The 26,200-nt window shown below is 39.8% G+C and overlaps 2 protein-coding genes across 4 annotated transcripts; both read right to left on the reverse strand.

Moving 5' to 3' along the window:
* Positions 1–410: 410 nt before the first annotated feature.
* On the reverse strand, positions 411–3,070 carry LOC143881770 (3-ketoacyl-CoA synthase 6-like). Its single transcript, XM_077385045.1, has 2 exons — positions 2,204–3,070; positions 411–1,713 (listed from the first exon to the last, which is right to left on the reverse strand). The coding sequence occupies exons 1-2, from the start codon at positions 2,977–2,979 to the stop codon at positions 996–998; spliced, it is 1,494 nt and encodes a 497-aa protein (XP_077241160.1). The 5' UTR covers positions 2,980–3,070; the 3' UTR covers positions 411–995.
* An 8,759-nt stretch (positions 3,071–11,829) lies between these two features.
* On the reverse strand, positions 11,830–22,499 carry LOC143881771 (putative 1-phosphatidylinositol-3-phosphate 5-kinase FAB1C). Of its 3 annotated transcripts, none has more exons than XR_013252015.1 (12): positions 20,954–22,499; positions 20,039–20,818; positions 19,802–19,955; positions 19,376–19,714; positions 15,644–16,462; positions 15,224–15,555; positions 14,992–15,118; positions 14,731–14,895; positions 13,211–14,620; positions 12,729–12,995; positions 12,315–12,627; positions 11,830–12,188 (listed from the first exon to the last, which is right to left on the reverse strand). XR_013252015.1 is itself a non-coding variant. In XM_077385046.1 (11 exons), the coding sequence occupies exons 1-11, from the start codon at positions 21,583–21,585 to the stop codon at positions 12,373–12,375; spliced, it is 5,280 nt and encodes a 1,759-aa protein (XP_077241161.1). In that variant the 5' UTR covers positions 21,586–22,498; the 3' UTR covers positions 11,830–12,372. The 3 variants fall into 3 exon arrangements, 1 of the variants encoding a protein (XP_077241161.1); XR_013252016.1 differs by having other exon boundaries at positions 11,830–12,206; XM_077385046.1 differs by having other exon boundaries at positions 11,830–12,627; positions 20,954–22,498.
* Between the last annotated feature and the right edge of the window lie 3,701 nt (positions 22,500–26,200).

Consider the following 26,200-nt stretch of genomic DNA (forward strand, 5'->3'; position numbering starts at 1 on the left):
CTGTGTAATATTAAATTAATTTGTTTTTAAAATAGAATTTTTGGGTCAAATTTTGGAAAAACCGAAATTTCGACAGAAATTGAAAATTTTCGGCCGAAATAAATGACCGTTTCGGATTTTGGTGGTTTTGGTGTCGGTCTTCGGTCGAAATTTAAAACCATGATCTTATGACATGTGACCACTGACCAGTACCATCCGGTCTACTAATGGTGATCTAGAAAATCAATGGTTTCGATTAAAATATACATAAGCAAATGTGACACCCAAAAAAATACTATCATTAATTAGCATTGATGACACTTAAAAATTCACTGTAAACAGCAAGCTTTATTACTGGGGACTTTTGTACCAAGATCCATCCACAGTAGGACCCATCATATATAAATGGTCCACACCATACTACACAAGCCATGTATAGACAAGATCTACCCTTGCCCATTAAAAGCAAAGCATCTACACTTCATTATGATTTATAGTAGAATCAATTGGCCCACACAAACTTTTCTGAGGCCGACCCATACAGAATTAAGCAAATCGTAAATCTTTACCAAGAAGAGAAGAAATTACAATACAGTGGGGGACTAAAATGATTGAGACATCAATTTCCATACAAGAACAGACACACCCATTAAAGAACAATCCTCGCAGTTACCACGAGACATTTAAAACGTTAAGAAAAAGCACTAGTCAAAGCAAGTTACCGTTTTCCCTTGCAGATAGAGGTGAATATTGTAAGAAAGAGCCTTCTCTTGTGGTACGTGCGGGTCTTAGAGTCTGTTTTTGCAAGCTCTCCCATGGCAGAGAAGAGGACTACTTGTGTTGTCTCTCTCCATTAATTAATACGGACAATAGAAGAGGTATCAATAGAAGAAGAAAAGGAGAGACATGGGTTTGTGATTTTATGACAAAATAAATTCGAATAGTGGGGAAGTGAAAGGAGATAAGAGGAATAGGACCGGATCCGGCCCATTGCAGATACAGAAGTAATATATAATCTAGAGCTTAACCACGTCTGGAATATGGACCGGGTAGGTGTGGATACAATCCGCCCACGGCCCATCAACGGGCGTTTTGATGGTCCGATTACACTTCCATATAGCACTGTTACACTTGAACCCACTCCCAAACGCGATTTGCCAAACCCGGTCACCCTTCTTCATCCTTCCCTTGCTCTCTATGTAATTAATTTCATACCACAACGATGACGAGGACGTGTTTCCGAAACGGTGGAGTGTCATCCTCGACGCCTCCACGTGTTCCGCCGACAGCTGGAGGTTCTTCTCCAGCTCATCAATCACGGCCCGCCCTCCGGCGTGGATGCAAAAATGGTCAACTGCTTGTTTGAAGTCTGGAATGTAAGGTTTCCACTTAGGATTGAATATCTTCCGTCCGATGAGTGTGAAGAGGAAGAGGAGCTGCTCTGATGCTGGGAGAATCAACGGTCCGATCGTCGTTATGTTGGATTTTAGTGCCTCACCCGCGATAGCCATGAGATCTTTGGACAGAGATATGCCAGAGTGCCCTTGTGGGTCCTCCTCCTCGTAGACGCACTTGTAGGCCTTGTCATCGCCACCTTTGTGGGTCCGAACCACGTGGATGAGCCGGTACTTGGCTCGCCGGCTGTCTTTCCGGCGGTTCGATAAGAGGATCGCGGCTGCTCCCATACGGAAGAGGCAGTTGGGAAGCAACATCGACCGTTGATTTCCAGCGTACCTGTTTAGATATATCCAATCATATATGATAAGATCTGACCGTTGGATCATTAGAGGATGAGATTAGGCTATCTAATTAATTATGTCTTTTATCTGTAATTGTGAGATTTAATTTATATGGTGCAAGCCCATATAGTTTAGTAGTTTTAAAAAAGTACTGTACCGCGTACACCATTAGATGATCCAAACTGTGCATTTAATGGGCCAAAATGTAAATAGGTTATACTCCAAAATCATTTCCATAGGATGATCCCAAAACTCCAATCTATAAAGGTTCCCATCTTATGCAGTTCCTCTACAGAACGGAAGGCTAGGATCATCATATGGACATGATTGCTTGGGAACAACTTATTTACATTGTGACTCATCAAATGGGCAGTAATTTTTGAAAAATACTGGACTATAGGGGCTTATACCATATAAAAACTGATTTAAGCACCAATTAATGAAAATTAGGAGAGATTAATAGAAAATCAAATTTTAACAGTTACCAGTTGGGTGTGATGATCTCAGTGCTAACCACCAAAGCATAGGAATTGGGGTGAACTTGGAGGAGATCCCGAGCCAAATCAACAGAAATCAGACCAGCACTACAACCCATGCCCGAAATATTAAAGCTTCTAATATTACTCCTCAACTTGTATTTATTTACAACCATAGCCGATAACGAAGGCGTGGGCGCGAACATGCTACAATTCACCACGAGAATATCAATATCTTTAGGCTTAATTCCAGTTCTCTCCAGAAGAGAATCAATGGCCGAGAAAATGACAAGTTTAGCCTCCCGTCTAGCAGCTTCCATGCTGCTGTTAGGGGGTAAATAATGATTTGCCGGCGGCAGACACGTCTCTTCACCAAGACCCGATCTTTCCAAAATCCTCATTTGGAAATCAACACTCTTTTGATCGTTAGGGTTTATCATTCTAGAATGTTCCATGAAAGTGGCGTAGGGTACCCTAAAGGACGCTGGGGGTTTAAAGAGAGCATAATCTACGAGATAAACAGGGCGGGGTTTGGACATGAAATAGACGGTGGCGATGATGATGATGAGAAAAGATGAGCAGAGTATGTGGAGGAGATCAAAGTGGAGGGATTTCCATAAGCCCACAACTTCATCTGGGCCGAGACGAATAATTTCTAAGAGAATTCCAGCCATGATGGGGACGAGAACGAAAGTGAGAAAATGGTTGACTAGATATTGGTAGCCGAGTTTTACGTATTTGAGTTTGACGGAGTTGGAAAAATCAGGTAACGGAGTGGTGGGCATGTTGACGGACGGGAAGAATAGGAGAAGAGAAAGGGGAGGAGTCTTTGTTTCTTTGTTTTGAGGTGGGGAGGGAGTTAGAAGAGTGCAAGTTGGGAAGGGATTTAAAGGCTATTTTTTAAGAGGCAATGAATGAGGGTAGATGGGTTGATTAAATGAAGAGCTCCCTTTAGCCTTTACCCAACGCTTCCTTAGCTGGATTTGTTTTTCTCTTTACATATTTCTCTTTATTTTACTAACGATATCGATCTCTATCTATTAATTATGATCTCTGAAGTCTGAACTACCAACTACCAATTCCAAACATCTGGACTCTAGATTTTAACAACCGCTTCTAAACTCGTGTTTTCTTCTTCTTTACTATGGAGATGGTTGAATAGGAGACCCCCTATGTCTCTCTCTCTCTCTCTCTCTCTCTCTCTAAATCAATGGATACAGGACATCTATGTTACCTGGCGTCGTCAACGAAACCGGTATGTAGTTATGTACAAATTAGCTTACGCTTTACTATAGTATTCTAAAATTACTGAATTACGAAATGACGTAAGAGATATGTGGTAAATTAGCAAATTACAAACTGGCATAAAAGTCATAGAGTTCTGTGGTCAATTTGATTTACAATTTCTATATCTTCAGCTCTCTTATATTTCACTTTCCACAAGTTTGGACTGCAAAATATGGTCACTTGGTTGTCGCCCTAAAAGAAATCTAAAAATCTGATGTTCAATTAGCTTGGTATTTTTACGGCCAGTGTATCACCTTATGTTGGCCAGACTTTCCTCTATGTGGCCAGGCGCGCCGGTGGTAGCTTATGTTAAGATGGCATTTATTTAATTAATTTTTTATTGATGACATAGGTATCCCCAACCCAATTTTTAGGGCGGGACTATTCCCTATGGATGCGCGCAATCACCCGTAAACCACGCGCATCGGATAAGCCCGGGGGGATTCGAACTCTCGTCACTGGGAACACACCCATGACATTAACCCAAAGAGCTGCACTAGTATGGGTTTTTATTTAAAAAAATAACCCCGAACGAGGGGTATTTTGAAAGGCTACTGATATTGGCAATACCGTGTTTTAATAATAACTGCACAAACTCAGCTTATCTTTTCTTTTTAAATTGGCTTCTTAGATATTTTTGGGAACTCCAATAACCGTTTGGACGGCTGTTTAAATAAGAAAAAGACAAGATGAGTAGATGAGTTTAGTGCATGCAATTATCTAAACATGGTAGTGCCAATATTAGTAGCCTTGTTGAAATCCTCAAAGAAAATTGCAATTTTTTTTTTTTTTCATCCAAAGAACAAAAGCAATCAGAAAAACCTGGCATATTTATTTACAATTTTGGTGTTTTTTTGGAAATTTTGGCATATGCCTTGAAGGTACAGAAGTTCATAATTTCAAACACACCAATCCTTTTTTGGCATTTGGAAATTAGGAAGAGATCCTACCGATAGATTAACTTTCACCCATTGTGTGGTCTAGATTAGAGTGTGAAAAGAATTGGGTGGCACCAAAATTTAATGAAACACATAAATAGTCGTTGTGTCTTTGCATATGGGATATTGCTGTCTTGCCTTAATTTCTAGGGTATGAGGCCCACTGGATATAATAAGAGAAAGGCACGGAGGTGCGTTTTAAGAAAATTTTCCTAATAATTGAAAATTTCTTGAAATATTTCCGAATTTTTTATCGCCATTTTAAACTTCATAAATAAACCCGTATTTTCAAAATAAACTCGTAGGGCGAAAAAAAAATACTTTATTTTTCAAATTAAAAACGAATTTTCTGAACTGAACATGAATTTGACAAATAATTTATCAATTTCTCATAAATTATTTGTAAATATTGTAATAAATTGAAAATTATTAGAAAAAAAAGATATTGTAGTAAAATATTGAACGGGCAATGATATTTTCTCCCCCGTGCGGTACGCATTCGCCCCCCTTGTAACATGATTTGACGTCAAAAAGCATTAAAATTGCCCACCGTTCATGTTATAAAGGGGGGGGGGGGCGCATGTGTACTGAAGGGGGGTGAAAATATCATCTCCCATATTGGATAGACAACCTAATTTATAAAGCACACGCACTAAACCATTCTTCCAAAGTTATCGTTACGATTTATCTGGCAAAATAATTTTATATAGACTACTGTTAATCCTACCACCTTTTTTGATACCTACGCGAGGTGACCTTATATTTTGTTACTTAACCACCTCTCAAAAGCTATTAGAATTCCCAAAAGGCTCTCACCAGTTAATTAAAAAGAAAAGACAGGGCGAGTTCGTCTCGTTATCAAAAGATGGTAATGCCAATATCAATATCGAAAAACGCATATGATTTTTAAAAAATTTCCCGAACTCTTCGGAAACATATATAATCCATTTCGCGGCTCACTTTTTAGCAGATTTTGTCTTACTCATTTAATTTATTAATTTATAAGAGGTGGCTGTTCTCCTCTGCGAAAGTGAACCGAGAAATGGGTTCATCCAAAATTGATGAGCAAATCCCAGCCGTGAGATGGTATCATAATTTCCTAATAGCTGTAGATCGGTAGTTGGAAATATCAATGGGACAACCCAAGCGTTGGAGCTTAAAGATTACAGGACAAGTCATGCTACAGGTATACCGAACATTTGTTGCACCCTACTAAAAAGGCAGGTCTGGCCTTTAATGGGAGTACTAAAAGTCCGACCCACATCCGAGACCCTCCTTGTCCTTCTCTTTTAGTCTTATATTCTCTGCCAGGATAGAAATTCTTGGAAAACCTATTCTAGGCATTGGCTATGCTTTGGATAATTTTATCTCGATTAAGCCATTGGGATTGGCTAGGCTGCTTGTACATTATATCCTATACGTACCTTCAGCGTTCTTTGAGTAACCCTATCCTCTTTCTTTTCCCTTTTTTTCGACCTTTTACCTGCTTTATTACAAATGGTTCACGCGTATCACAGCTACCGTATCTATTATAAACTATGCTAGGCATAGATATGTTGTCAATTTGGCATGCATACATACATGTGTCTCAGTCGCCGTTCCTTTGGATCTCCAGGCGTCGTGCTAAGTCACCATTTGATGATAGTGGAATGATATTTCCAACCCCACCTCTCCCAGTAATTCCACCCTTGTTTCTCTTTTTCTGATATTAATCCATTCTTATGAAATGTCAAACAATGAGGAGTGGAAATGCGTCTGGCGCAATGAGAATGGGACTAAAACAAATTGGGAAATGATATCACCACTACTGTATTTGGATGATCGCACTCCTTGCATTATTAAAAAGTACGGTATGGAACCCCCACCATAGGATGATCCAAACCGTCCATTAGATGAACCACGGCCTAAATATGTTGTGCCCCAAAAATCATTTCCATAGGCTAATCCTAACCCTCCGATCTATAGAGGGACTGAATATTAGAGGGTTGATCCTAACCCTCTATTGATCTGAGGGTTAGGATCAACCTATGAATATGATTTTTGGGGCACAACCTCTTTAGACTGTGGCCCATCTAATGGACGGTTTGGATCATCCTCTGGTGCGGGTCATACCGTACTTTTTAATAATGCGAGGAGTGCAATCATCATGATACGGCAGTTGTGATATCATTTCCTAGCAAATTTAATGACCATTTTTTCACTAAAAGTGAAATAAATAAAATTTTGTTACACGCCCAACAAGGATTAGGAACAGACAAACAAAATGGGTGAAATAATGGAAAGGAGGGGAGAACTATGAATGTTTTTGTAATTTGAAACTCTTAAAAATAAGGCACAAATTTGTTGAAGACACCCATTGATGGGCATCAATTTTAAGAGCTTAATCCTTCTCTGAATGAGAAAAACAACCATTTTTTTTAATCCGTTTTTTTAAAACCGAAACGTATTAAACTCGTTTTTTTCATTCAACGTATTTTTGACGTTTCCGTTTATTTGACCATTTTTCTACTACTTTTTTTTTTAATCTAAATCTGTATTAAACCCGAACTTTTCCCGTCCCGTTTTTTTACCGTATCACGTTTTCCTAACTACGATCTGCCCTCTCAAATCTCTCTCACTGCCCTACCCCTCTTCGACACCTATTTATCATGGAAAAAAAAATCCTGAGAGCTAAACATGGCCTAAAAGTTGAAAAAAGTGATCCTGATGCCCACGATTAATGTGGTCCATGAGACCATAAGTAATAGCACACCAAGGTGGCTGTGATAGGGCTGTTGGTGGTTACATCACTAACATAAAGTCTAATAGGGAAGAAGGATCGTGGGGCCGGATATAGTCATGTGAAATAGAGACCGTCGATCTTGTGGGCCAGCATGAGGCGACACACTTTGTTTTACCACTTTCATGTGAAACCGGCAAATGTTAAGCATCCCTACATACTCAGTGTGGGGTCTGCCCGGTTAATGAAGCAAAATACCGGTACACCGAACCCTATTACCCAACGTCAGCATGCTTTAACTCCTTAAGACTGAGTGTACACTCCCATGTCACTCCCATGTGATTAAAGGACTTGGATTAATTAGGGTTGTATCAACATCCAACCACATTTGCTTGACCTCATAAAATGAGCAATTAATTAGTGTGAACACATGTAGTGTATATTGGGGAATATAATGATAAATATCGGAGTCGAGAGTGTTCCAATACATCAGAGGCCTTCACCCTAATGCAAGCTTGTTCTTAGGGCTGCAACTCGAGCCGGGTTTTACCCGACCCGCATCCACCCGACCCGAAAATACCCTGGGTTGGGTTCAGTTTCATGGGTTACGGGTCGAGCCGGGTTTAGCATTCAAAAGCCCGCATGAATCTTGGGTCGAGCCGGGTTTGAAGGGGCCCGACCCGACCCGACCCGACCCGACCCGACCCGACCCGAGTTACATAAGTTATAGTATGTACATTTTTTTCTATTGTTAGTTAAAAGTTAAAAGTGAAAACCCACGCACCCACTGTTACTGTATGTGAGTGTAATTTCTGCTTCTATGAGTTGAGTTGATTCAAGTGTTTGATTCAGCATTGTTTGATTGTAATTACAACATTGTTTGATTCAAGTGTAATGTGAGTGTAATTACATCATTGTTTGATTCAAGTGTAATGTGAGTGTAATTTCTGCTTCTATGAATTGAGTTGCCTTGCCAAACAAGAATTTTCCTTTAAAAATTGCATCAACGTGAAAAAACCCGAGCCGACCCGAGATTTATCATGGGTAGGGCCGGGTTTGGGAACCGTGGGTTTTCCGGAAAAAAACCCGACCCGACCCGACCCGAGATATTTCTCGGGTAGGGTTGGGTTCTCCAAAACCCGACCCGCCCGACCCGAGTTGCAGCCCTACTCGTTCTCAAGTCATTTTCCTTCTTTTCTCTTGCGTTTATATCATTTTCAGAACTCAAAAGTGTCTTCTCATCTCTTCTTTCTCTGTGTAAGTAACAATTGATAGGGACAATCACAACTACTTGCTAGTACACTGCGTTGCATCTGCACATAATTTAAGATTATAAACTATGGAAATAGGCCGGGAACTGATAAATTGGCTATTTTAACTTGGGACAGCCACCCATAGTGTGAAAGAGTAGTCATAAACACACGAGAAGAGGCTGTGCCAAGTTTACAAAAAAAAAAAAACAGGGAGCAAACATATCACTTCCCTAAAAATATCGTCCCTGTACAAATTAAGGTAGCATCAACTAACCACTTCATTTCCTAATAAGATAAACCAACTACTTCATTGATCCTAGCAAGAGTACAAATTGATAGCAGTTAAATAGGTGGGGCTCTGTAGACACCCCATCCCCGCCTCTCTCGGATCGGGGTCCAAAGGCTCACATCTTATCAAAATTTTATATGTAGCATTCTTGGCCCATGTTATGCATCAATGTATGGGTGTAAAATAATGGACCCCACCCCATAAAAAACATGAGGTCTAAAATGGTGGCCCTCAAAATATGCATGAGATTGGGTGGAGATCGTGGGATCCACCCCATCAAAACCTGAGGTAAGATTGTTGGCCCCACCGATGCATGGGATTGGGTGGCATGGGACCCCACCAGGTAAAATTATGGGTCCCACCCTATGGATGGGTTTGCGTGGAGTTGGTCGGACCCACCTTATCAAAACATGGTGTAAAATTGTGGATCCCACCTTATGCATTGATTTTAGTTGGAGATGTTGGGCCGACTCATAGATTTTACACTGTGGGCCCACCCCAACCTATTCATGCGTATAAAATGATGGAAAAGAAAACAAAGACAATTGAAAAATATGGTACTATAAGGGCTTACACCTTATAAAAACTCCATGTTTAATATATAACCAGCATTCTTGGCCCATGTTATGCTTGGATTCAAAATAATGGGCCTCACCCATCAAAACTTGAGGCCTAAAATGGTGGCCATACCCTATGCAGGGACGGAGCTACATGTAGCATAAGGGGGGCAGTTGCCTCTGTTGAGTTGCGTCAAATTCTTAATAGGCCCAACTCAATTGGGCCCAGCCCCCTTTAAAATTTGAAGGCCTGCCCCCCTTATGTATAAGCATGTATAAGCTTGCCCCGGGGTTGAGGGGAATTGGAGGGACCCACACCTTCAAAACATGGTTTAAAATGGAGGGCCCGACCCGCTGTACGGATTGGGTTGGAGATGGTGGGATTCATCATATATGTACGGATTTTGTTAGAGATGGTGGGATCCGTCCTATCAAAATATGGTGTAAAAAGGTGGCCCACGCCCTAGTTCAAGGATTTGGGGTAGGCCTACTCATGGGGTAAAATCGTGCCACATGGGTTTGGGTACATATGGACCATATGGTAGGCCCTAGCATATCAAAACATGAGGTGTAAGATGGTAACCCCGAAATTTCGGTCGAAATCTGGCACACAACCTGAAAACAATATTTTATTTCAAATTAAATTTCGGTGCAATATTAAATTAATATTAAAAAAACAGAATTTTTGGGTCAAATTTCGGAAAAACCAAAATTCCGAAAATTTCGGCCAAAATAAATGGCTGTTTCAGTTTTGTTTGATTTCGGTGGGTACACAGTGTAAAATATATACGAAACATGTTTCTTTCGTTTGTCATTTGTTTTTTTCTTCAAGAAATACTTTTATTTGAAAAGTTTTTTCATAGATTTTTTTTTTTTTTTCGGTCGATTTTTTTTTTTTTGGCACCTTATGCATAACATGGATGGGGCCTGTCATACAGGGGATTTGCTAGGGCCTGTCGCAAAAGGCATTTTGCGGCTAGTCTGTCGCATGCCGGACAAGTTGCATTGGACCCTAGTGATTCCCATATTATAGGTAGGGCATTTGCTAGCTGCTCCCTTAGGCAACAGCTGGCTCGCGAAATGCCACATGCGATGGTCCATTTGCCGGGGACCATCGCAGAAGGCATTTATCGTTCAAAAGTTTCTATTAAGGTCCTGTGTGTTTTGGATTTCGAGAATCGATTTCGATTGCGAGTCCAAAACTGATTAATGGACTTTAGACCCAAATTTACCTTTAATCATGAGTCTAAATTCTAGTCCAATAATCAGTTTTGAACACAATCAGTTCTCAAAATCTCAGGCCCTGTTCGATAAAGATTATGACAACCAATTGTGAGTGTAAAATCGATTATTGGACTCAAATTCTAACGAGATTTTGAGTCCAATATTCAGTTTGGCACTCAAAATCAGTTGTCATAATCTTGAAGGAACATGGTGTAAATCAAACGGGCCCAAGTGATCTCATACAAAATCGATTACATTAATACCAAAAAGATGATGATACAAACCTAGGAGTTTTTATATGATGCCGGACCGTCAAGTACCGTAAAAAAAGGTACCGCCCTTGATATTTGATCCAACAGCTGCCCACTTTTTAAGAGACTGCTGTTAGATTAAATATCAAGGGTGGTACTTTTGAAGTACCACCTTGACGATACTTCACGGTCGGGCACCATATAATTTCTCCAAACCTAGAACCAAAATAAACAGGGATTTGCTAGGCAATTCCACGGAAAACCATTTCACGGACGGCTTTTGCACGTGAGAACAGCCACCTCAGATGAATTAAATGAATAAGAAAAAATCTGTTAAAAAAAGTCAACCTGTGTAGCTCTTCTCAAATGCAAAAGCCAGCCACAAAATGACCTTCCGCAAAATTGCCTAGCAAATCACCAATAAATATGTTCCCTTATGATTAATTTTCAAATTCTGAGGATGAGTTTGCTAATAAGCCTGACATTGGAATGGAAATTGCAGTGGTCAGTAATATCACCCAGCTCACTCACCAAGAAGAAGAAAAGATTAATAACCCATAAACCAATTACTTCAAAATTGTTAACAAATTTGAAAACAAAATCAAGTCCTCAGTTGTGTAATTTCATTTGAAATTCTGAAAAAGTTTGAAGATATCATCATATTTTAAACATTAAATTGTCAGAAAATGATTTTAAGAAGTCATTTGAAAGACAATTTTTTTCAAAAAAAAGTTTCATCCATCCACTTTGTACTATCTGTAAAGACTGACTGTTCAAATATTGAAAAGAAACTTCGTCATCGGAATATCACCACCATCAAAATAACTCTCTGTCATTCTCTCTCGACGGAAAAAGAGGTGTCAATAGATGCCTCTCTTTGGCCAGAAATTATATAGTGGCCGACCGTGAAGTCCCGTCAAGGTCGCACGTCAAACGTACCACCATTGATATTTAATCCAAGGGCAGCATCTAAAAAAGTGCGCCGCTCTTGGATCAAATATCAAGGGGCTGACGGTACCACCATATAAAAACTCCTCTTTGGCAGAGATAACATAGTAGCCTAAGGAAAAAAAATAACCAATAATAGATATCGTTCAAAAGCTTCCACCAAGTGCTCTCCTGCTAAACCAATTACGTCGATACCCAAAAAATATTGATACAAACCTTAACCATAATATATATTCTCGTGTTTAAAATTCAAAATTTCACCAAACAAAGGGAAGGGGGGTATTTCTAAGTAGCCTCACAGAACCATTGCTCCACGGCGGGTGCACCCAATTCATCATGATCCGAGAGTTTTTCATCCAATCACCCCATCAGAGCTTCGCCACATGCATGAATCTATTGTACATTTTCTCAGAAATCACAAAATAGATCGAAACTACCCACGTGACAAATGTATTTCAAGCCGTTAATTTGATGGGCTCCACCATAAATTACGCATATAATATCCTTTTTGTTCCACACAATCTGTTACTGCATGTACATTGTGGCCTTTCGTTGGAAGGGAATGACAATTGCCATGGTTCGTACGGAAAGATTAAAAAATAAATCAGTTACTTCTATCATAATAGATCACTAAATCTAATAAGCTGTGCATACCTCTCTTGTAAGATTCTTTCATCTCCATGTAATCCTCCCTTGAATAGGATTTACTCGCTCAGGAAGACCACTGATCAGGAACAGTGAGAAAGTATGTAGACATGGCTTTTCTAAACCTTTTCTTATACTGCTTGGGAGAAATAACAGTGGGGGATGCATTTTTCGGCCCCCCAAGGATACCAGATGCCTTTACCCATGTCTCTAAATGCTTATCCCATGTGTACTGCCTCATGAAATCAATGATCCCCATAACCAGCTCTTTCCGTTCCTCATCCACCCCAACCAGCAACGAATAATCCATCACAGCGACTGACTGAAAAAAGAATGCCACAAAAACCATAAACAAGTATAAATATAACGGAAAATAAGACCAATTCTCGGAAGTGAAATTATATAACGAGGACAGGGATTTACCGCCAGAAATGAGGTGTCATTCCACACCGCTCGTTCCAAGCTTCTTTTCGCCTTGCTCCCCAGAAATATCGGATCTGTACGTAGTGTTTCCAAAAGATTCAGATCCAACAGAACTTTGTCGCTGCCTGTTGTATCTGGGTTGTAACGAGAGCGGACAGAGCCTTTAAGATCATAAACCCTTGAGATACTTCTCTTGAAGAAGAGATTCTCCATCACCATGAAATCCGTCTTTGTTTCCTTGCCACCTTTCAAAGGTTTGACAGTGACCTGTGGAGTTGAATGAATCAATTAGGACTAAAGAAAAACATGTGCTCTTCCATAACTCATTAAAGAAACAGAAATTGTGGCCAAGGATGGGGTTCGTAGGGATGTTTTAGTATGGGGGGATTTCTGCCCCTATTGCCAAATTTTTTTCTATATGTATTTCAATAAAGTTTCTGATACTCTTTGAAAGGAGGGGAAAAACAAAAAATATGGCTGACCTGATAAATACCAAGAACTTTAGCAAGGCATGTTGGGCTTCCTGAATTCAAAGAATCTGTCAAATACTTGAAGTATTGAGGTCCGCATTCTTCAAAAGAATCCAACTCGGTCTTTGGGACTTGCTTTATGATAAATCTATCGTCCAGTGTTTTTGCAAAATCCGCATTGCTTTTTCCACCTTGTGCCCTCCATCTCCTGCAACGGCTTAGAGAACATATAAAATCCATTTCACTTGGGCAACATTTCCTCCTAAGAGCATCAAATTGCTTTGCAAAATAACAGTTCACAGAGAACTTCACTTTCCCTTCGTCGGCAAAAGAAACTGCAACGTGAGGAGATCTCTTGGGATCTGAAAATAGGATATCAGATCCATGACTTCTAAATCGTATATCATTCGAGTCCAGGGAGCTAATGGCCTGCCAAGCTGACAACGTGGAAACACTTGCTCGGTGGCCCAATAGATTACCCAGTTCATCCTCTGTGTTATTGCAATTCTCATTCCAGCACTCATGCCCATCCACTTTTTCAGCTAAGCACTTCTCATATTCTTTTGAATTGAGGGCATATGATATTATGCTGGTGGGTTCATTGTCGTAAACAGCAATAACTATATTATTCTGACCTGTTTGTGGAAGCAGCAACCGGACGCCTTCATTCGCCATGCGAGACGGTGACGAGATTATTAATGGTGCATAACCACAAATTAAATTTAACTTCTGGGCTGCCCTTGGCGAAGTCTCGAAGTAGGACTTTGGAATATTAGGAATTGGGTCCCTAAACAAGCTCCCCAAATCTCCCGAGGCATGGAAAGACTTGGCTGAGGACATATGCAAAGAGGCAGAAGATAACCTTCTGTGGGTGGTTTTGTCTTGGAACCTCAATGAGGAATCAAAAGAAAACACTCTCTTTGGCGCGATGGCTTCTCTGTAGCGCACATTATCCTTTAAATTTACAGGGCCAATGGAACCAGCTTCCTGCACATATGACAGTGACACATGAACTGTGGCTGAATGACCTGAACCGGAAGTCCATGCCAAATCTATTTTATCAGAAAGATTCGATGCGGGCAGTTGGAAGCTCTCCAGGGATGCCTTCTCAACTGAAACTTCACAACTGTGTCCTTCATCTTGCTCGTGATAATGACCAGATGTCAACTCTAGGTCTTCTCGACTTGCATTGTCTTCAGAGGACTTGATTGACAAATCCTCTGTGTTAGGCTCCAGATGCTCGAAATTAAGCTCTTTATGATCACTTTTGGACAAAGAACTTGATTTAAGAAAAGAGTCCATAACAGAGAGCCGTCTATACCACTTGTGAGAATCAATAAGAAGGCGACGTCTCAAGCGATTAAGTTCTAGAATGTCTGGTGCCAGCTGTACTGATTGCCAATTCTCTGGTTTTAAAAATCCCTGTTTGCACGCAAGCAAGACACACGAAGTTATAATATATCTACTTGGACAGAAAGAAGCACAAATGGGTTCGACATTACAGGAGTCGTCAATGAACTCATTATACTTACGTCATATTCAGTTCTTTCATTTTTCAGCAAATTTTTTAGCTCTGTAATTTGATTATAAAAGTCACTTGTATCTGAATTTTCATAGCCACAGGATGTTACTTCCTTTTCGATGCTTCTAAGTACATCAAACACCTCTGCATGGAAGATTTCAATTTTGTTGGCAACCTGCAAAGAATGAAAGCGGACAGGTCATTGGCACAGGACATTCTACAGAATGCACCACCTAGTGAAGGTGGTAAATGGACAGAGAGAATATCATACCTCTGTGGTCTCTCTTCTGAACCACTCCGGGTGAATCTGGCCATTAAATTCTAGCATTGAAGGTGGTAAATGAACAGAGAGAATATCAATTGGAGAATAACGAAAGAAGGCAACCGTGCTCCCAAACCTGTAGAAGGAAAAGAATCAAAGATACCTCTTAGATGTAGGAAGAAATATTTTCAGATAAAGGACCGCATCACAGGTTTAATAGTCCCAACGTTTGACAGCATACCCATAGTAACGAAGGCAGTCCCTCTGCAGGGAATGACCACAACTTGCAACACGATTAGCAGTAGCGTTGTTTGAAAAGCTAAGCTCCAAGAACTTTCCAAAAGAAAGCCCCCAAGCAGCATCTGACATAACCACTCTCTGTGTTGCCGGTGGAACTCCATCCTTATGCGCACATTTGAGGCATCGATGCCACATCCATATCTTTCCATCACGCTCCCCAGTTAGATTAAATGAGGGAAGCCGTCGAACACTTATTGTAAGACTTCCCTGCTGGTGTGTATAGCATCGAACATGAGCTTCTGCCGGTTCATTACAAGACCGGCAACACGATCTCTGCCAAAGTTGAGCGCAGGCCAAAATAAGTAGCAAAAAAAATAATAGCAGAATTGAGTCATTCAAGGAACGAAAACCAGAACAATACCTGATCAAACAAGTCATCCTGAAGAAATCTCCCAAGTGGCTTATCAAAACTGCCATAGAACTTGATACGGAAGAGCTGAGAGCGTTCGCATAATGATCCTTTCAGTACACAGTGACTTGACATGGAAACCAAGATGCTCTGATGGTTGTCGGCAGTTGAAAAGTATTCACTAGAGACCTCATCCCAATCAACTTTATAAGGTTTTGTTTGCTGACGAGCAGCTGTGGGCTGCCTATGATTTTCTAACGTTCCTTCTTCCTCTTGAACAAGTCTTTCCAGCAAGGCAAGTTTAGCATTGGTTCTAATGTCGGAAGGAAGCCCAGAAGGGTCCCTTAAGTACTTGTATTGTGGTCCAGAACATAGGCTCGGAACCTCATATAAGACCTCATCGGAAGTGGATATGGAAGAACAAGCCCTTCCACTACAAGATTCCATGAAGCCAGGATTAAAATGCTCACACGATTCCCATTTGTCAAGCTCTGGATCACCCAGAATACCCTCATTTTGAGTTAAAGTGTCTGTGGAGTGGAGGCCAGCTCTCCCTATCACATTGAATGAATTGAGTCTTTGAGAGTTGCCTACTATTTCTTGGTACGGGGCAGACGTAGATGAAATAGACATTTCCAAAATGGTGCTATCACCATTCATCAAACTTTCTAGTGAGGCATCTGGAGATCTCACCGGTATCTTTGGCAGAGTTGCACCCTCGTCTGCAAGGAAAGAGATTTCAAGGGATAAATGATGAGCTGCAAAGACTGCATATTGAACGACACGTTTAATCTTCTTTAGTTCTTCACGACACGTGCCTCTCAGAAGTACCTAAAAAAGAGTAGATTAAGTTGATGACAGACAACCAATTCCTGGAAGATCCTTATAAAGGAACCTGGTAGACCATTGAAATCAGAGCTATTGCAGAAAAAGGTTAACTCCTGGACTGCCTTAATTTGATATCAAACTCATATGATCCGTACCATTAAAAAAAACTAAATGATCCCAAGTCCAGGCAATTATAGTGAATAAGATACATGAGACAGACTTTTGGAAGTTGATACACTTTAAGTTTCTAAGAGACACAGCTACATAAATAAATATGCATGTACATTCGAATATCATTGAATTAAAATACACAATAATTCAATAAATGATATAAGACGGGCTTTGATCATTATTGCATTCCTTCACCAGATACATGATGAAAAACCTGTAACATCATACATAAATATAAGTATGCAACGACAGAGGCAGTTGAACATCAACATAAAGTGCATCAAGTTTAAACTGGAAAGTGGCATCGAAACAAGCTGATTGCAAATGCCATAAGAGGGACAATTCACGTACCCACTTGGTTCCTATGAGCTCAAACACTTCAACAAAGTGTAAAGAATGCATGTATATTAGCTCGAATTTGGAAGAAAACACTACATTTACAATGCATCATGCTGTGCACATGGTAGGATGTCTTTACATCGTTAGGTAGAATCTTTTTTTTTTTTTTGGAATGGTAAAATTCATTTTTTTAAAAATGTCTTTACTCTTCAGATTAATGATTCCAAATATTGGGTTGGGGTTGGGGGTTGGGGCAGCTCTTGCTGTGGCTCATAAATTCAAACTGTGTATAGGACCAGTTTCATGAAGATTTTAACTTTATATTACATGATATGAGAATGAGTCATGGGCACATGAAGATGTTATCTCTGTTCATGAATAGATTCTATTTCACTCCCTAATGTTGAATTGAGTGTAGTCAAAACTTTAAAAAATAAAAACAAAAACAAGCAATTAATGAAGTTATAACTTCTCTAATAACTGACTCATTGGAACCTAGCGACCAGTCCCCTTTACCGAATCACAAGCCGTCTCAATTTCTAACTCCATATAGAAAATTCTAGATAAATTTGTCATTTGTCAAGACACATGCACTGCAACTAATGAAGTTATAACTTCTCTAATTAAAGACTCATTGGAACCTAGCGACCAGTCCCCTTTACCGAATCATAAGTCATCTCAATTTCTAACCCCATATGGCAAATTCTAGATAAATTTGTCATTTGTCATGATGCTAATCATGCCCGATATCCAGATTGGCATAAGCATACAAGGTATCTTGTGCATATGGGGGAAAAAATAACTAGAAGTGTAAAAACTGGGACATTATTGGTATTGCATGACCAATGGTTGCCCAATAAAAGACAATGGTCGATGGTGCAAGTGAAAGTCTTCGTGAAGCAACCCAGGGCAGGAATAGGTTGTCTCATGGAAGAACCTAAAAATCTGAATTATGAAAACAAAAGTGCCAACAGCATAAGTCATCTTGTTTCATGAGAGGATAAAATGTATTGAAATTGATTCCTTTTTGTTAGAAAAAAAGTAGCACGGGCTTATTGAAGATCTAATTGGCCAGATACCAAAAAACGGGATACTGAATGTTTGATTGAAGCATTTCTATGAGAATAATTTCAGCTATTCATAAGTTTGAAATGGTTGATTTATGTTAAAAGCTTTGGGGAGTGCTAACCAGAGAGTGTTAAATGTTGTATTGCATGTGTTGTGACCGTTGAGAGGGTAATTTAGGCGTGTATTTCAATGACATCCACAACCACCTAGCAAGTGCTCCTGTTAGAGTCCAGCATGTTGGGAAGTCGGCAAATAGCAAGGCAGATATTGTCTGGCCCGTTCTGGTGATGGGTCTCAACCGGGCTAGCTTGGAGACATTCGACTTCCTACGGTCCTACCTCCTTAAGCTTAATCTGTTACTGCTCCTATCTATTCCGTATGTCCTGATTGTACTATGTTTCCTCTATAGCCCGAGCCCCTCGGTCGGGCTCTTTAATTTTCTATAATAATAAATGGCTCATCATTCAAAAAGAAAAGAAAAGCTAGTGATAGAACAGCTTCCAATTCCACGTGCTTCGCCTTAATTGGCATTCCATTACATCGTTTTGTTTCTAGATAATAATGTATGCTTTCCCACTGTCTCAAACTCTAAACATTATGGTGCCTTTTAAGGCAGATGTGTACTCCTAATGTACATTTGTCCTATCATTTACAACTTATCCTGATTTCATCTGTTTTGGAGTTATCCCAAACATATAATGTCTCTGGAAGCCAGCCTTCTTTTCTTTTTCTTTCCTTATTGTTCTTTTCCCTTTTGATAATATTGACTTCCAGCATTCCATCACTACTTTGGGGTTCAAGTTCATCTTTATACAAAAGGATCACTTCCAATGATATATTAGTATTTCCATCTTAAAGCACCCATTTGTTCTCGCCGATGCTCATATAGAGATGCATAATTCCTTTTAGTTTCGATTAAATATTTGTAAAACTGCAGGTGCTAGGTTTGGTATTTGACCACAATCCCTAGTCATCGATTTCAAATCACCATCATCGGGACATGCTTGGAAAGTTGTTTCTTGATTTTATACAGTAAATACTGGCACAAGGACTTCAAGACTGCAATTTTGTCGGAACAATCCAGGTGCCAAAACATCCAGACCTTGTCGGTTTACCATTTAATTGTGCAACAAGGGGATAACACAACCTAGTGTCTAATAAAAAAAAAGCACATCATACATAACACTGCTACAACCTAACTTTCACGCTTCCAGTCCGGTCCTAAACTACAAAAGTAGCACATGCTTAACCAATTAGTTCACAAAGATTTTACAGTTGACTGAAAGTTACTTCTTTTCATGCAAGAAAATCAAATAATAAGTTGGTATAACCGATTACCGTGCACCCAAGACGCCTTGGACAACCTTCAAAAAACATCAAAGTTTTAGTGAATTTCTTGCAACATCTCTTTCCACATTCCTCAGAGACTCTCTCTAAACGGAAGGCTTCACAATGTCCCAATCTTGTTGAAGCGAGATTATCAATCGATGGAACGATATGAGCGCCAGTACACCTAGCTATGAGTTCCAATAATGGTCTTTTGACATTCAAGACTAAAGATATGTCCTTTGCCAGCAGATACTCTTGAGCATATGAAGATACACTTTTTTCTACAAGCAGAACATTTGGGCGATGGGCCTCTATCTTTGCAACGGTCATCTTGAGGTGATCAATTTCCTGTTTAGAAACAGTTTAAGATTTCACTCTGATTGTGTGTAAATATATAGCAGATATGACAAAAATGTAAAACACTCAGGAATTAACCTGTTGGAGTGAAGTATCAATAGATGTTAGCTTATATGGAACCCTCTGGTACTCTAGTGCTCCTCCCAAAATAAGTAATCTAGGATTTCTGTACTGTGATGTCATGCGCTTATGCTTTATATTTTTTGTACAAACTACTCCTTTAATAAGGGTGCTGTCCAGTACAATGATCTTCGGTCAGTTTACTGTTGTAAGAAAAAGGATATCTATGAAATATAGAACCATATGAAACCATACCTCTCACATGGACGTCCAGACACCATACACTTCACCTTTACATAATCACCAGGGTCCATGCTGCCTCCTCTGCTAGTATCTGGTTTCACAAAATTGGCCGCCTGCCATGCCAGTGAGGCAACTATCTCCAACCAGCTTTCCCCACTATTCTCATTCCCAACCTGAATGTTCTCTCCCTTCAATAGCTGTGAAACAAGAGCTCTAAAATGCCCATGTATTACAGCTCTCAGTGGTTCTTTCTGCCCATCATTAGGCTTCTCCTTGAATGGGAAGGTTTCGTTACAAAAGCTACTTGATGAAAATACCATGCCTGAGTCACCTATATTGTCATCCTCATCATCATAATCAAAGAAATTGTTCTCTGCATCATTCCCATCACCTTCAGGCGGTGGAGGAAACCAAAGAAGAGCATTGTTTTCAAAATCCAGTGGCCCTTGTACCTCCTGGCATTGATTCTGAAATATAGACAAACTATCAGTGCAATAATCAGTAGTTTCTAGTTCATGCCGTCTTTGAACCCCTATAGATTCTGGTTCCAAAAGAACATCCTGAGATCTAGGACTTCCCTCTTGATCATGCTGTAAAGGGTGATCAGCTCTATTAGGACAACTAGTCATCATAGATGGGCTGTCCAAAGGACTAAACGCCACTGACTTGAAACTGTATGACTCATGTCCGGTATTAATACTACTGGCATCTACATCAGAAACATCTAGCCCATATTCTTCAGTTGGGCTAAAAAAATTCTTCCCAAAATCCTCAGCATCTTCTTCATCACTCCTACATTCATCAAGAAATTACCCATTGGACTTTCACTACACAAATAGAGATATATAGTAAGAAATGGAATTAGACAAGAAAAGCAAACCATATCTATCTCAGATCACATGTGCATAAGTGGAAATAATTACCTACCTACTACCAGAGCGGCAAAAAGAAACTGCAGAAAACATATCAGCCGAGGAGGTCCTGCTGCTACTAGTTGCTGTATGAGGAGAACCCTGTTGAACTTCTAGAAAATGAGGAAGCATGTCACTCCGAATAGGCTTAATACTGTTGAGCTTTTCATGACTGGAATTGAAAAGTGGCAACATGGGTTTCTCCCGGGATATTAAAAAATCCAACTTCTCACCATACTCTCCCGCAGTGTCCCGCCCAACTGCCTGAAAGCAAAATTTACAGAATTCGATCCGTCCCTTGTCCCCATTGATGCCTCTACCGCCATCTGACACACTGTTTGCGCTCTGCATACATTTCCCACAGAACATTCGACCGCAGCTGCGGCAACGGTGTCGACGATTGAAGGCCGTGAAACGCACGTCGCACTCATAACACATCTTACAACTGCCTTCCGACATCCAAAACTCCTCGTGGATATTAGACAGATTGCCTTCCCAACCAATCCAAGATCTAAACTTCCCTACTAGATTCAGAAACAAATTGCTAGGTATTCCCATAGACAGACAAAAGCACCTCTCTAATATACCAAACAATCCCTCTCTGACCCAATAATTCACAGATTTTTCTTCTTCCACAAGTTGATGCATCTTGCTTTTCACAAACAGGAACTCAAAAATAATATTAAAAAAATGATACAAGACATTGAAAATTCTCAGTACCCTCTGGAAAAAATACAAGAGAGGAGAAAACTATCCAACCCACAGATAAAATTGGTGTGGGTTGTGAAAGGTATAAACCGAAAAGCACAGTAGGTAATTTCTGCCCTAACGAAAATAAAACAAACAACAGGCCTCGGAGAGTTAGAATCTGTACTAAGTGTTTTTTTCTTTCTCTGGTGTTTGAAAACAAGGCAAATAATCAAAAAATCTGAAATATCTTCTTGAGAAGCCCAAAAAATCTCAAGGGAGTAAGTGAACAGACAGATAAAATGATTGTTCGCGTGTGAAGAGAATCCCGACACTATTTACAGTTACAGAATAGAAACACGTATATGAGATTGAAAACAAAAAACCCTAAAAATCATATCACAACACAGAAACAGTATAATCCTCTGTTAAGTGTTAACCTATCCCTGATTCGTCGAGAACAGATAGAAAACGCGTTCTCTATTACTCCAAAGAAGCAGAATCTCATCCCACAGATTAGGATTAAAAGAGAAGAGAAAGTTAAAAAAAAAAAAAAAAAAAAACCCTAATTTTGGAAATAAAAGATTCGAGATCTGTTACAGTAGCAAGCAACCGAGAAAGAAAGAGAAAGTAAGAACTTATCTGAGATTTAGTTGCTAAATTAATGGAAGGATTAGGAGTAAGAGTAAAAGGAGGAGGAGAAGGAGCATGAGGATTGAGAAGGTTCTCTTTCTCTGCAAATCGGTTCGCATCTCGAATGGGGAAAATTGTGGCTTTGGGTTCGAAAATTCCATTTTCATGGGCGTCAACAACAGTATTTTAAAAATAAAAAGAAGGAGAAAGACGAGGGGTAAAGAAATACAATACGATCGCCTTTTTGAAGTACTTTAAGTTGGCGTCTCGCCTTTCTTCTTGTCCCTCTCACACACACACACACACTCAATCAATCGCCAGCGAAGATTTTGGGCGTGCCGAAAGTTAGGGTGGCGTTAGTAACTTATCCAATATAATGACTAGGCAAACACTAGGCAGACATTACATTACGATCTAGATCAACGGTGACAATCGATTCTGGGGGCCGATATGTATATGCAATTATATAGTTAGCAAAACGTGAATATTCTGATTTAATAGGGTATTGGTTCAAACTAAAGGGGAGTGATAAATCGACTCCGTCTCTCTAACCTCTAGGTTAGAGAGAAAGCAATAGGAGAGAGATAGACACATGGGGAATCGATTTACCACTGCCCAAAATAAAAGGTCAAATAAATGAAAACACAAAAATGTGTTTAATAATATGTACATTGCGGATTGATAAATCTACCCCTATGTGTCTTTCTCTCTCCTCTCTCTCTAACCCAGAGGGGAGAGGAAGAACATAGGGGGTTGATTTAAGATATTTGGGGATCAATTTATCACTACCCTTTAACATTTTGTCATTTAACGGGCAGTGATAAATCGACTCCCAGAGATCTTAAATCGACCCCACGTGTCTCTCTCTATCCTCTTTCTCTCTCTAAACCAGAGGAGAGAGAAAGATATTTGGGGATTCAATTTAAGATGTACGGGGTTGATTTATCACTCCCCTTTCCTTTTAACAATTAACATTTTGTCATTTTCTTTTAAGAGTTTATGTATGATGCCTGACCGTCAAAGTAACTAGGGCTAGGTGGCAAAACAAACCACCTAGCCCTTGATTTTGTATCTCGTCAAAACACCTTTTTTGAGTGTTTTGACCATATCAAAAATCAAGTGTTTTGAGTGGTTTGCCACCTAGCCCTTGCAGATTTGACGGTCGGGCACCATATAATTTCTCTTCTTTTAAATTCTGTCATTTATGAAAGGGTAAAATTGAAAAGTTGGCCAAAATGCATTTGATACATTTAACGTGTAAAACGGAGCTCTTTCCTGTTGTAAAAGCTTTAAACCAAGTCTTAAACACATTTTTCAAACTATGTATGTGCAATCAAGACCTTCGAACTGGTAGAACACAATCAATTCCTGGCCCACAGGAGGACATTAATATGCAATCAAGACCTTTGATCTTGTAGAAAAAAAATCAATTCTGGGCCCTTAGGACAATACAAAAATCAACGGTTTTAGCATTTTTCATGCTAGTGGGCATGAGAGGAGAGAATGGGAAAAGTATTCCACTATAGGGTTAGAAAGGTAGGTGTTGTATGTACCTATTTTGGTGGGGAGGGTGAGGGGAGAGAATCACCGCCCATGCCGCATCATTCACGAGTCAAGTAGAAGAATATCTTATCTCCTTGTCTGCCTTTTGACGAGGTTTGGAGTCATGAATTCATCATACACTCTTCACTTTATTTTTTGTTGTTGTTTGAATCTGAACTGTAGACTTTCTTTTCTCTTAGCCCCTCAAGAGAAAGCTATTTTTCTTTCTATCCACTCTCCTGATCATATTGATGTAACCTTCTATCGGTATATCGTTTCTGAAAAACTCACGACAGGTAGATTGTGAAGGAATCTTTTTTTGGTCTTCCTCCTTGCTTAAGCATGGGCCATGCAAGTCATCTCAAGCCCTCTCTTAGTCACCTCATTCTCAAAGATCTCTTGGTTTCTACTGGATCGGAAATACAAGATCAAATCACTAATGAAACATTATATGAAATAAATTGAAATGACAGAGAGTGACTGTGAAATGAGACAAATTAAAGGGCAATGATACCCCGCCCAATTAGGTATGCGCTCCCCTTATAAGGTGATTTGATGTCAAAAAGCGTTAAAGTTGCACACTGTTCACGTCCTTACAAGGGGATCGCATGCATAATGCAGCGGGGGGTGAAAATATCATCTCCCAAATTAAATTATGATTGGGTGTACAAACACATTAGGTGGTAAGATGGAAGTACCACCCTTGATATTTGATCCAACAGCAGCTTCTCAAAAAGTGAGATGCCGTTGGATCAAATATCAAGGATGAGATGATGAGTATGAGTTTGTATGCCCATTCATCTTACAATTCCTGGTGAAAAGAAAAGAATCTGCTATGCACATTCGCTAGGATTTTAGGCATCCATCTCATTGCTTGCCTTCACGCCCTTCATGGGTTTTAGGAAATCAGGGACAGGCGGAGGTTTCATTTTTAGAAAGCTGTTTGGTTTGGGGATAGCAAAGCACTGTAAAAAATAAAATAAAATAAAATAAACCAGCCAACCCTTACAGAGTTACAGCAAAGGAAAATAAATCCGTTATGTCAATCTAGACTCTTTACAGCGACGACTTTTATTTCCATTGCTAACGCCCTGTTTGTTTTATATTTTGACAACCAATTGTAAGTACAATACTGATTATGGACTCAAAATTATTGTTGGGGGTTCCACGCATAAGCAAAGAGCCTAAACTGGAAAAGTGAATGGATGTGGTCCATGTGGATATATGTGCTTATAAGGTTTTGGGTAGAGCTCACAATTAGAAGCTAGCTGTTAAAGGGAGGGTCTCAAGTCCTTATAAGCTCGTTCACATGAATTCACTTTCCCGATGTGGGATCTTTGCTTTCGTGTGGAACCCCCAGTAATCTCCCCATCCATGCAGAAGACAATCTCGTCTCTCTACACAGGGCAACGTGGGAACTATGAGACCTTCCTTGAGGGATTTTCTCTGTCCTCAAAGGTACACAGGGTTTACCAAGATTTTCCCCAAATAATTTTTTTTCATCCTCAATGGCATACAAGAATTACCACAATCCGACTCTATTAGCACCCTAGGACATGCGTAGAACTCATCCTTAAAAGCTAGCTACTAAGGGAAGGGTACCCAAGTCCTTATAAGCTCATCCACAACCATTCATTTTTTTAATGTGGGGTCTTTGCTTTCATGTGGAATCCCCAACAATCTCCTCCTCCACGTGGAAGCTATATGGACAATCGCGCCCTTCCACACGGGAACAACATGGGAACTACGAGATCATCCCTGAGGGATTGTCTCCTCGAGGGTACACCGTAGTTACTTAGATCTTCCTCGAGGATAAAAGTCCTTGGATAAGAATAGGATTGATTATTTTATTTTGATAAAATATTCTGAAATCATCTTGTCGGTTGTTCACTAAATTTGTTCCGGTAATATTTTATCCAAGAAAAAAATATACTATAGCAACACTATCCAAGGATAATATCTTCCATGGCTTGCTATCAACATTGGCATCGATATGGTTGAATAAACTTATGTCTATCTTCATTTTTAAATGGGAGGATTATTGCTTCAACCCGTCCTTATCCCTTTGGCCTAACATCCTCTAAAGAAGAAAATCTAGATTCCTCCAACGGCTCTATAGTACTCACGAAACTCATTTGTGTCACATTGAACGGTGATGTCTACAAAGTATCGGAGTGACTCAGAAACACATCAGAAGAGAAATAAATAAACAGAAGTTATGTCTTTATTAAGGGATTTGCTAAGCTTTTGGCAGCTGACTTTTGCACGAGAGAACAACCATCAAACATGAATTAAATGAAGAAGAGAAAATCTGCTGAAGTGAGCCTGTGTGCCTGTTCTCCCTTGGCAGCGGCGAAATGGCTCTCTATGAAATTGCCTAGCAAATCCCTTTTATTAATTG

This window comes from Tasmannia lanceolata, unplaced genomic scaffold (genome assembly GCF_043159265.1).
Source record: "Tasmannia lanceolata isolate RefF3 unplaced genomic scaffold, GAP_Taslan_0.1 ptg000007l, whole genome shotgun sequence".
NCBI lineage: Eukaryota > Viridiplantae > Streptophyta > Magnoliopsida > Canellales > Winteraceae > Tasmannia > Tasmannia lanceolata.